At 37.8% G+C, this 12738-nt stretch overlaps 1 protein-coding gene across 1 annotated transcript in view; it reads left to right on the top strand.

Moving 5' to 3' along the window:
- Window positions 1–17: 17 nt before the first annotated feature.
- Window positions 18–12738, top strand: part of TMCO1 (transmembrane and coiled-coil domains 1) — a 60945-nt gene continuing 48224 nt past the window's right edge. The window contains exons 1-3 of the mRNA XM_061185780.1: window positions 18–228; window positions 646–723; window positions 9593–9652. Coding sequence (XP_061041763.1) covers window positions 159–228; window positions 646–723; window positions 9593–9652 — 208 coding nt within the window. The 5' untranslated portion in view covers window positions 18–158. The remainder of the gene's footprint in view (window positions 229–645; window positions 724–9592; window positions 9653–12738) is intronic.

The following is a 12738-nucleotide window of genomic DNA, read 5'->3' on the forward strand; positions in this document are numbered from 1 at the left end:
GTGCTGCGCCCCGGAAGGGGAAGTGAGGCTTCCAGGCTGATGGAGGCGGTGTGTTACTCGGCTGTCCTGAAATCTAGGAAAGTCGTTTTCGCTTCACTTTCCCTGGCTTTCGAGCGCTTCCCCCCTGGCGGGTGGGAGTGCAGAGACTGAAGCGCAAGATGAGCACCATGTTCGCAGACACACTGCTCATCGTGTTTATCTCCGTGTGCACGGCTCTGCTCGCCGAGGGTGAGAGCGGCTGCTTCTCTGACGTTTGATCAGTCCCCGAGGGAAGGATCCTAGGCACTGGGTCCCTCGAGCCTAGGGAGAGGGCGCGAGCCTTGCTTCCTTTGGCGGGGGTGGGAGTGGGGTTCACCTCCATTCCAGGGAATGTTACCTCCAGGAGCGGGAGGGGTAGTGTGGAATCGATCGCCGAGGTTTCTTCGGTCTAGGGGAGGTTTCACTTGCGTGTTTGTGAAGACACCTTCGTATCTTGTCACAGTTTTGGTTGAAGATTCAGTTGTCTTAACGTTTGAAAAAAGTTAACTATTGGTGAATATAAAGCAAAAAATTGAAATCCATTCTTATCTAACGGTAACCACTAAAAAAGGCTGTTGTGACCGTTCCAAACATTTCTCTATTAGCATGCTGCTTTTAATGTTTCAGGTATAACCTGGGTCCTGGTTTACAGGACAGACAAGTACAAGAGACTGAAGGCAGAAGTGGAAAAACAGAGTAAAAAATGTGAGTATGGCAACATCCTTTAAAAACAGTTTCAACACATGAGGCTCACTGAGTGCATGTTCACAGTACATATTTTAGGAGCATCAACTGATATAAAAACTTTATAGGAATACAAAGGTGAATCTGACTAGAATTGAAGTCTGTTTAGAAATATAAGACTTTTTTTTTTTTTAAGAAAACTTTTTTTTATAAATTTATTTATTTTATTTTTGGCTGCATTGGGTCTTCGTTGCTGCGTGCAGGCTTTCTCTAGTTGCGGCGAGCGGGGGCTACTCTTCGTTGCGGTGCGTGGGCTTCTCATTGTGGTGGCTTCTCTTATTGCGGAGCACAGGCTCTAGGCACACGGGCTTCAGTAGCTGTAGCACGCAGGCTCAGTAGTTGTGGCTTGCGGGCTCTAGAGCGCAGGCTCAGTAGTTGTGGCACACAGGCTTAGTTGCTCTGCGGCATGTGGGATCTTCCCGGAGCAGGGCTTGAACCCGTGTCCCCTGCATTGGCAGGCGGAGTCTTAACCACTGCACCACCAGGGAAGTGCCGAAATATAAGACTTTTATGCAGAATACCTAATACAAACCTCAGCGGAGTGACTGTCAAGCGAGGTACTTATTATGTACTGTGGTGGTTCTAAGGAAGAGACCCCATTCAGTTGTGAGGGGCTATGGAAGCCTTTGTGATGCAGATAGCCTTGCAGTCCTTCATGCGTAGTTAGAATTTGGACAGAGGATGAGATGAGGAAGGAGTTCCAGGCAAAGGAAATAGTATATGTGCAAAAATAGGGAAATTTTAACTAGTAAGGTGTGTTTGGAGAACAACAGGTCATAATGATTAGTATCAAGGTAAGTGGTGTCTTCAGGGATAAGCCAACTTTCATTTGGGTCTGATGGTTGAAGGAGTATTTGAGGAAAACGTTAAGAACAAGTCGAGTTTGTTGTTTTTGAAATAAAACAGGAATTCCACAGGATACAGCTGAGGGGGCTGCTATAGGTATAATGTGAATGGTTCCTTACAAGCTTGGTTTGGTTTTCAGTCTCCTTTTCTGCCTTATAAAGATTAATTCTAACTTTCACATCTTAAAATTCTTGTGACTTTCTGTATTCTATGACTTTACTGTATGTCTTCATAAGAGTTTGAAGTTTTCTTTCTTACAACATCCCATTTCTAATATCCACATAGTAACAATTTGTGGTCAGTTGTATAAAATTATTCTCCTTTTCTAGAAAAGGAGATTGAGACTCAGAAAGGTTAAATGACGTATTAATGTCTCAGAGCAAACAAAGAATTAGAAACCAAATTCAGGCCTTTTAAGTTACGGTTTACTGTTCCTTCATTTATTCAATGTTGATAATGCACCTCAACATATTTAAAACCAAACTCATTATCTTTACCTTCACACATGTGATCCTTTTCCAGTATTTCCCCATTCGGTGAATGGTACTTCCTTGCTTCCAATGGTGCAAGCCAGAAACCTTACTACACTTTCTTCATTTGGCTTTCAGAACACCCCACTCTCTTGGTTCTGCACTTAACTTGTCAGTTGGTCGTTCTTTTGCAGTTTCCTTGTTGGTTCCTCTTCTTGACCTCCTGTTGTTGGGAGTGACCCAAAATTTATTTTTTTTCCTCTATACTCACTCCCTTAATGAACTCATTTATGTGCTCTCTTTGCCAGTGACCCCCAAATTTATATCCTTAGCCCTCTCTGCTAATGCAAGATTCAAATATCCAACTATCAACTTGTTAATTCCACTGGAATGTCTAATGTATATCTCAAACCCAAGCTGTCCAAATTGAACACTGTTCCTCACTTCCAAGCCTGCTACATTTGTAGCCGTCACAGTCTTGGTCAGTGGTAATCCTGTCCTTGTGTAGGACATAAGGACATAATCCTTGTGTAGTTATCTTTGACTCTTCTCTCACAGCCCACATCCAGTACTGTTGGGCTGCCTTCAAATATATCCAGAATCTGCCCACTTTACATCACCTCCACTGCTGACTACCATAGTCCAAGCCACCATCATCCTTTGCATGAATTATTGTGATAGCCTCCAACAAGTGGTTGTTTTTCCCTGTAATCTGTTCCCAAGATAGCAGCCAGAATAATCTTTTCAAAAGTATATCAGATCATGTCCCTTCTCTGCTCATAACTCTGTGATGGTGTCCCATTTTAACTCGGAGGAAAAGCCAAGGTTTTTACAGTGGCCTACAGAGGTCCCCTGTTACGGCTCTGATCTTCTTTCCCTCTCATTCACTCTGCTCCACCCTCACTGACCTGTTTGCTGTTCCTTACTACACATCAGCCTCACTCCTGTGCTGGGACCTATCTAATGGCTGTTCCCTCTACCTAGAATGTTCTTCTCTGTGATATCTGTTTACCTAACCCTTGTATCTTCTTCAAATATTTGTTCAGAGCTCAACTCAGTGAGTCTTAACTTGACCACCCTATTTAAAACTGCAGTCAGCCTACCTCCTGTACCACTGCCACTCCTCATCTTCCTTATCCTGCTATTTGTTTTGTTTTCATTCATCTGCTACAATGAACGCTTCACTAGGGCAGGGTTCTTTTTTTTTTTTTTTTTTTATCGTCGTTGTTTACTGATGTATCCCATGCACCTAGAAAAGTGGCTGGCACATGGTAAATGTCTAATAAATATTTGTTGATTCAAATACTTCCTTCTATCACCCTGTATGTGCAGTCCACTCTCAATCCCTGATACTATTGTCCTCCTGAAGAGTTTTCAGTCTTTCCACATCTCTTCATTTCCGCCACCATCACTCAGCCTAAACTTCTATCACATTTCATTTGATTTACTGTGATAGCCTCCTCATTGCTCCACATGCAGCCACTCAAATTTATTCTGTTCAGTAACACCTGGAGTAGTTTTTCAAAACACAAATCTGATTGTGTTATTTGCCCTTCTTAAAACACTCAATTTCTTCCCATTGCTTTGAGGACAAAGGTGTGGCCTACAAGGTCTAGCGTGGTCAGGTACCTCCCTCTCTCCCCCTCCGACCACATCTGTGTCATGTTTTTCCCTACTTTCTATTCTCTAGAATAGAAATCCTAGAATAGAATAGAATCCTAGTTCATCCTCTGAACTAATCTTGCTTTTTCCTACTATGGAGCTGGGCTTTTGTATCTGCTTTTTCCTCTGTCTGGAATAATTTTCCCTTCTCATTTGTCTAATAAACTCCTACTCATTCTTCAGATCTCAAAGCCTTATTTAGTCTCCCCAGCAGGATCAAATCTTCGGATCATGGGCCTTAATTTATCCAGATACTTCTCCTTAGAGAACTTAACCATAATTACAATTTTTTCTATGTGTGATTATTATTATTCAAATAATGTCCTCTCCCCAACTGAACTGTAATTTTATGAGGGCAAAGGCCCTTGTATCTCTAGCACTTAACACAGTTCCTGGCACAGATTTGCTACTTGATGAAAGCGTGTTGAATAGCTTAAAGAATAAATGATCTCTATAACATAACATCACATGTATTCTTTGTGAGGAATTATTCTGCTATGATCATAAACTAGTTAGCCAGCATGCAGTGGCATCCAAAGACAAATTTCTTCATATCACATGTATCATGGAGTAGTCTTATGAAATACAAAACACATTTAGCTTCGAATTTGTTTGGATTAATATTCTCATACCTTAAATACTTATATGAATTTGCTCTGTAGATTTTGGGCTTCCTTGGTATCCACAACTAATTGCCTTGTTTCTAGTTATCTGTATTATAGAAGTTAAGTCTCCTTCACCTGACACCTAAATTCAAAGTAATAGTTGCCAGGCAAAGCTTCCATAGTTGTATTTTTTAATATAATTGACTAATGTGCTTGCTTTGAAGATAAGTATGAGGTAGGTTGGTGATGATTGGAATGTCTCATGGCATTTCTTATGGTCTTAGGTCCTCTATTTCAGGTAATCTATCAAAACTCAGTGAACATGCACAGACATAGAAAACAGATTTATGATTATCAAAAGGGAAGGGTAGGGGGAGGGATAAGTTAGGAGTTTGGGATTAGAAGATACAAACTACTATATATAAAATACATAAACAACAAGGTACTACTATATAGCACAGGAAATTATATTCAATAGCTTGTAGTAAACTATAATGGAGAAGAATCTGCAAAAGAACTTATGTATATATGTATAACTGAATCACTTTGCTGTACACCAGAAATTCACACAACATTGTAAATCAACTGTACTTCAATTAAAAAAAAAACACAAGAACTCAGCATGTATTATTTTCATTTATATGATCAGTTGACACATATGATTGCTTGCTCGCTGTAGAGGTCACCATGATGAGTGCAGTACGCAATGAACGGGCATAGATACTGTCTTCTAGATATTTGTAATCAAATGGATAACTATTATTTAGCATGAGATATTTAATAGGAAGAAATAAGGTAAATTCCCTCTTTGAACAAACGTCTTAATTGCAAGCATAATCCTTTCTGACATTCTGTGTTCAAAATTTGGTATGGATCCAGGCAAGAAAAGTTTGTAGGGACCAAATTTAGAGGTGGCCCATGGGAATTCCCTGGTGGTCCAGTGGTTAGGACTCCACTCTTCCACTGCAGGGGGCACGGGTTCAATCCCTGGTTGGGGAACTAAGATCCCGCAAGCTGTGCAGTGTGACCAAAGAAAAAAGGAAAAAAAAAAAAGAGAGATGGCCCAGGCATAGAACTTGTACATAACTACGAGTAGCATGTTAAAGGATCTAGTGGAAAGGATCCTTTAAAGGATCTAGACAATATGCATGAACAGATGGGGATTTTCAGGAGATGGAAACTATAAAAAAGTGTCACATGGAAATGACAGAAATAAAAACATATCAGACATAAAGGATCCTTTGAGGAAATTATCAGATATGCAAGGCCTTACAAAATTTTATCTCGGCCAACTATTGGAAAATACACTACACCAAGACAAATGAGTAAACCAAAAAAAAAAGAGGAAGTTATGAACTCCAGGAAACAAGAGCTCCAACACAGGACTCAGGTGAAGGGAATTGCCGGGACAATGATGAAGGCAAATTTAGATCTGACATTCTTAGGAATGTCAGCTGTGCACCAGGCTGAGCTTATAAGAGGGTGCTAGGAGACACTTCTTCAGGAAAATTTATAATGCCTAATGATCTGACTTTGTACAGGAAAGATTTAGACAGCTAACTAAGAATCTGGGGCTGAATTAGTGATAAGTACGGAGACAACCAAACAAATTTTAAAATGCCATAAATCTAGGAAAAGCTTGCAGGAAGTTAAATCGTTTGCTACATAAATTACCTGTGAACAGTATTTTCACGGTCATAATTTTGTAAATGTTGAACTCACATTTAACCAAAATTACAACTATAACAATGGTATATAACTATAACAATTTTATGATGTAACTAGCTTATTTCAAGATATAGGGGTTAAAAGAGAAAAAAAAAAAAAACTTTATGGGAGTTCCTTGGTGGTCTAGTGGTTAGGATTCGGTGCTTTCACTGCCACGGCCCGGGTTCAGTCCCTGGTTGGGGAACTGAGATCCCACAAGCCACCGGCACTGCCAAAACAAAAAAAAAACAAAAAAAAAAAGGATATAGGGGTAAATATCAAAATAATCAACTAAAAGAGGTAAAAGTGGTTGCTCTTTGAAATGAAGGAAATAGGGAGTGGGGGCAAGCATAAGACCATTGCTTATCTTTAAAACTGACTCTTTAAAATAAATGAGTGTTTTACTTTGGTTATTTATTTTTTTTAACTTTGTATTTTATATTGGAGTATAGTTGATTAACAACATTATGTTAGTTTCAGGTGTACAGCAAAGTGTTTCAGTTATACATATACATGTATCTGTTCTTTAAAATGTTTTCCAGTGACAACTCTCATTGGATGATCACCAACTTGTAGACTATTAAAATAGTTACTACCTGATATTTTAAACTTATATAAAAATCTAATCTATTTACAACTTCAGGCAAACAAAAATCCTTTATGAGTATAAATAAGTAGATAAATAAGTAGGCAGCCACAGTTGAAAAAGTAGATATTTTCTGTCTATTGAAACAATTTTGAATCAGTCAATCCATTTTGGACTTTGATAGCTAATAATGAATTTAAGGTGACTAAAGTGTATTTTCACACATTTCAGTGAACAAACCAATCAATAGTAATAAACCAAACTGAAGGGAAGCCTTGCTATTGCATCTACTCTTTGTTCTGTAATAAAGCGATGGGAAGCACAGGCTCAAAATGTAAAAGAATAAAATGAAATGAAATGAAAAAAATAAAATAATTAAAACCTCAAAAAAAATTTGTAGGGTTTTTGAGGAATACAAAGAAATATAAATATATTTGCATCAGAATTAGGTGTAGATTTCGTATCTTGTGCAGATCTGATCCTAGGCATTATTTGGAGAATACTGGTGTTACCTACAAAGCTGTCCTATTGTGGTGGGACCTTTGACAAAAGATGCTTTCATAAAGGTACCAAGTTGTTTGATTTAGGTGGTCTCTAGACTTATGAGTGTGCTCTAAATGTCAGTAAGTCTTTTTTTGTTGTGTCACTTTTATAACATAGACCAATGAAAGAACACTTCAGTAAATGAGAAAGATTAAAGTACTATATGTAATTGGATTCTTGTAACAAAATTATTTATTTGAGAGCATTTATTAAGTACAAATTATTGTAAAGTATGAAATATTTCTTTAGTTTACAGTGCAACAGGATAAAGCTTTTAGAGTAATTTATAAACTGACAACTCTGGAATTCAGAACGCAGCAATACCAGGTCATGGGTAAAAAATGTGTTTCATAGTAGACGGCTTTTATTTTTGTCAGCTCTGATATCGCCATTTCTTTTCTTTGTTTTTTTTTTTTTAGAGAAGGATCTCCCTTTATTTTTTTTTTAAATTTATTTATTTATTTATTTTTGGCTGCCTTGGGTCTTCATTGCTGCATGCGGGCTTTCTCTAGTTGCGGTGAGCAGGGGCTACTCTTCGTTGCGGTGAGTGTGCTTCTCATTGCAGTGGCTTCTCTTGTTGCAGAGCATGGGCTCTAGGCGTGCGGGCTTCAGTAGTTGTGGCACATGGGCTTAGTTGCCCTGCGGCATGTGGGATCTTCCCGGACCAGGGCTCGAACCCGTGTCCCCTGCAGTGGCAGGCGGATTCTTAACCACTGTGCCACCAGGGAAGTCCAATATCTCCATTTCTTGTTATGGGGTGAGGTTCTTGTGAATAAATATCAGCAAAAAGAGTTTTCTTCGCAACTTCATGAGGTTAAAAAACCATTAGGTTAATTTATATTATCCCTAGAAAAGATTTATCTAGTCTTAATCCAGTGTGCTAGAAGATCAGGTTAATGTTCATTGTATCATCTTATGTTTCTATTCTCTAGCCTTCTGACTTTTTTTTTTCCCCTTGTTTTTTATGCAGTCATGGTTAAATGCCAAGTAGCTGTGTTATAGTCCTTCTGAGGTGGGAAAGAAATATTTTTTGTTTCTTTGGTTAATAATAATGATAAAGAATAAAGCATCAATGTTTCTGTCCATTATGTCTTTTAAAATGTTATTTCTGTAACATCTTGTAGAATTTGACTTAATTTCCTTTTATGATCTCATACTAGTAGTTCATTCTAAATCTCTGTCTTGGGACTTCCCTGGTGGTCCAGTGGTTAAGACTCCGAGCTTCCATTGCAGGGCACACGGGTTAGATCCCTGGTCAGGGAACTAAGATCCTACATGCCGCCTGGTGCGGCCAAACAAAAAAAAAAACTCTTTTTTCCCCCTATATATGTCATGTTTTATCTTTTTATCTACCTAGAACAGTACCTGTCACTTAGACACCCAATACATATATTCACGCACACACATTTTATTATAGTCAGAACTTTACCATTTTATTTTAGTCAGAATTTTACCATTTTATTTGTAATAGTGGAGTTAAATTGAATTTTATATCTCTTTGATAAAGGAGTAACACCAATTTTGCTTTTAGAATTCAGCATACTTAATATACTAAGGGAAAGATTCCTACCTGCCAATTCTCTTTAATGCAGCTTTTAGAAATAATACAGGTACTGTACTATTTGCTAGTAAAGGAAGTATACTAAGATAATATAAGAAACAGATAATGTAAATAGAGTAAAGGTGATTTTTGGTGTATCTATTGCTAGTCCATTCATAGGTGATTAAAGATAGTAAATATAAAATATAAATATGTTAACACTATTCTTCTTCAAAAGCTTACTGTTACTCTATCGTCATATTAATTGAAAAGCCTCAAAAAAAATTGGTCTTAGCTTTTTTGGCTCTCCTGATCTTCCTACCCTGTGCATGTGTTGCCATATTTCTATACTATAATTGTTACTTGATTATGTGCCCTCACTGAATTGCTTTTTAGAGGGCAAGGATCATGTTTATCTTTTTATTTACCTAGAATGGTGCCTGTTAACTTAGGCAGCCAATAACTGAATGAATGAATGCCCACCTTCTATGGTGAATATGAGAATGGCACTACAATTAATCACCTGAGAGAGCAGAATTTTAACATTGTGCTTAGACTCTACCTAAGGCAATCACCCACAGTTAATGGTCTGAAAATCATCTCAGTTTTGATTATGACTTTGTCTTTATAAAGTCCTTTATGGGTATTTAATTAATGATGCTTACAATATTGCTGTTTTATTTTTAGAATATTGTGTTTACCTTTTACTGTCAGCAGGTGTGGGAGCATACCAGTTAACCGTGACCATAATCAAAGGCAGCATGTAACTTTCTTGTAAGCTTCTTTCATTGGTTCAGCTGTGATAAAACATCCTTTGTTTCTTTTGTGTAATGCATAATTAATTTTTACTGTGTTACTATGTTGTTTACAGTGGAAAAGAAGAAGGAAACAATAACGGAGTCAGCTGGTCGACAACAAAAAAAGAAAATCGGTAAGATGAGTTATTGGTATACAAAATATTGAGGTTTCCTGGAAGAAATAAATTCTTAGATAATGAAAATGTAATAAAGTATTTAGTAGTGATAACTTATGTTTGTATAGTTTTATGATCTACAAAGCACTTGCATATGTTATCTTACTTGATTCTCTCTGCTTGTTTTTGCTCTTAGGTTTGAAATTTCAGTTTAGTGAAATGGTGTTGACAGTCATGGGTTTTGAACTTGGCTGAAGGTTCTTGGCATAATTTGTAAAAGGGTATTGTTTTTCTTTTTTTATTTTTATTTTTTAACATCTTTATTGAAGTATACTTGCTTTACAATGGTGTGTTAGTTTCTGCTTTATAACAAAGTGAATCAGTTATACATATACATATGTTCCCATATCTCTTCCCTCTTGCATCTCCCCCCTCCCACCCTCCCCATCCCACCCCTCTAGGTGGTCACAAAGCACCGAGCTGATCTCCCTGTGCTATGCGGCTGCTTCCCACTAGCTATCTATTGTACATTTGGTAGTGTATATATGTCCATGACACTCTCTCACCCTGTCACATCTCACCCTTCCCCCTCCCCATATCCTCAAGTCCATTCTCTAGTAGGTCTGTGTCTTTATTCCCGTCTTGCCACTAGGTTCTTCATGGCCTTTTTTTTTTTTTTCCCTTGGATTCCATATATATGTGTTAGCATACTGTATTTCTTTTTCTCTTTCTGACTTACTTCACTCTGTATGACAGACTCTAACTCCATCCACCTCATTACAAATACCTCGATTTCATTTCTTTTTATGGCTGAGTAATATTCCATTGTATATATGTGCCACATCTTCTTTATCCATTCATCCGATGATGGACACTTAGGTTGCTTCCATGTCCTGGCTATTGTAAATAGAGCTGCAATGAACATTTTGGTACATGACTCTTTTTGAACTATGGTTTTCTCAGGGTATATGCCCAGTAGTGGGATTGCTGGGTCGTATGGTAGTTCTATTTGTAGTTTTTTAAGGAACCTCCATACTGTTCTCCATAGTGGCTGTATCAATTTACATTCCCACCAACAGTGCAAGAGTGTTCCCTTTCCTCCACACCCTCTCCAGCATTTATTGTTTCTAGATTTTTTGATGATGGCCAATCTGACCGGTGTGAGATGATATCTCATTGTAGTTTTGATTTGCATTTCTCTAATGATTAATGATGTTGAGCATTCTTTCATGTGTCTGTTGGCAATCTGTATCTCTTCTTTGGAGAAATGTCTATTTAGGTCTTCTGCCCATTTTTGGATTGGGTTGTTCATTTTTTTGTTATTGAGCTGCATGAGCTGCTTGTAAATCTTGGAGATTAATCCTTTGTCAGTTGCTTCATTTGCAAATATTTTCTCCCGTTCTGAGGGTTGTCTTTTCATCTTGTTTATGGTTTCCTTTGCTGTGCAAACACTTTTAAGTTTCATTAGGTCCCATTTGTTTATTTGTGTTTTTATTTCCATTTCTCTAGGAGCTGGGTCAAAAAGAATCTTGCTGTGATTTATGTCATAGAGTGTTCTGCCTATGTTTTCCTCTAAGAGTTTGATAGTGTCTGGCCTTACACTTAGGTCTTTAATCCATTTTGAGTTTATTTTTGTGTATGGTGTCAGGGAGTGTTCTAATTTCATACTTTTACATGTACCTGTCCAATTTTCCCAGCACCACTTATTGAAGAGGCTGTCTTTTCTCCACTGTATATGCTTGCCTCCTTTATCAAAGATAAGGTGACCATATGTGCGTGGGTTTATCTCTGGGCTTTCTATCCTGTTCCATTGATCTATATTTCTGTTTTTGTGCCAGTACCAAACTGTCTTGATTACTGTAGCTTTGTAATATAGTCTGAAGTCAGGGAGCCTGATTCCTCCAGCTCCATTTTTCGTTCTCAAGATTGCATTGGCTATTCGGGGTCTTTTGTGTTTCCATACAAATTGTGAAATTTTTTGTTCTAGTTCTGTGGAAAATACCAGTGGTAGTTTGATAGGGATTGCATTGAATCTGTAGATTGCTTTGGGTAGTAGAGTCATTTTCACAATGTTGATTCTTCCAATCCAAGAACATGGTATATCTCTCCATCTATTTGTATCATCTTTAATTTCTTTCATCAGTGTCTTGTAATTTTCTGCATACAGGTCTTTTGTCTCCTTAGGTAGGTTTATTCCTAGATATTTTATTCTTTTTGTTGCAATGGTAAACGGGAGTGTTTTCTTAATTTCACTTTCAGATTTTTCGTCATTAGTGTATAGAAGTGCAAGAGATTTCTGTGCATTAATTTTGTATCCTGCTACTTTACCAAATTCATTGATTAGCTCTAGTAGTTTTCTGGTAGCATCTTTAGGATTCTCTATGTATAGTATCATGTCATCTGCAAACAGTGACAGCTTTACCTCTTCTTTTCCGATTTGGATTCCTTTTATTTCTTTTTCTTCTCTGATTGCTGTGGCTAACACTTCCAAAACTATGTTGAATAATAGTGGTGAGAGTGGGCAACCTTGTCTTGTTCCTGATCTTAGTGGAAATGGTTTCAGTTTTTCACCATTGAGGACAATATTGGCCGTGGGTTTGTCATATATGGCCTTTATTATGTTGAGGAAAGTTCCCTCTATGCCTACTTTCTGCAGGACTTTTATCATAAATGGGTGTTGAATTTTGTCGAAAGCTTTCTCTGCATCTATTGAGATGATCATATGGTTTTTCTCCTTCAGTTTGTTAATATGATGTATCACGTTGATTGATTTGCGTATATTGAAGAATCCTTGCATTCCTGGGATAAACCCCACTTAATCATGGTGTATGATCCTTTTAATGTGCTGTTGGATTCTGTTTGCTAGTATTTTGTTGAGGATTTTTGCTTCTATGTTCATCAGTGATATTGGCCTGTAGTTTTCTTTCTTTGTGACATCTTTGTCTGGTTTTGGTATCAGGGTGATGGTGGCCTCGTAGAATGAGTTGGGGAGTGTTCCTCCCTCTGCAATATTTTGGAAGAGTTTGAGAAGGATAGGTGTTAGCTCTTCTCTAAATGTTTGATAGAATTCGCCTGTGAAGCCATCTGGTCCTGGGCTTTTGTGT

Source organism: Eubalaena glacialis, chromosome 3 (genome assembly GCF_028564815.1).
Source record: "Eubalaena glacialis isolate mEubGla1 chromosome 3, mEubGla1.1.hap2.+ XY, whole genome shotgun sequence".
Lineage (NCBI taxonomy): Eukaryota > Metazoa > Chordata > Mammalia > Artiodactyla > Balaenidae > Eubalaena > Eubalaena glacialis.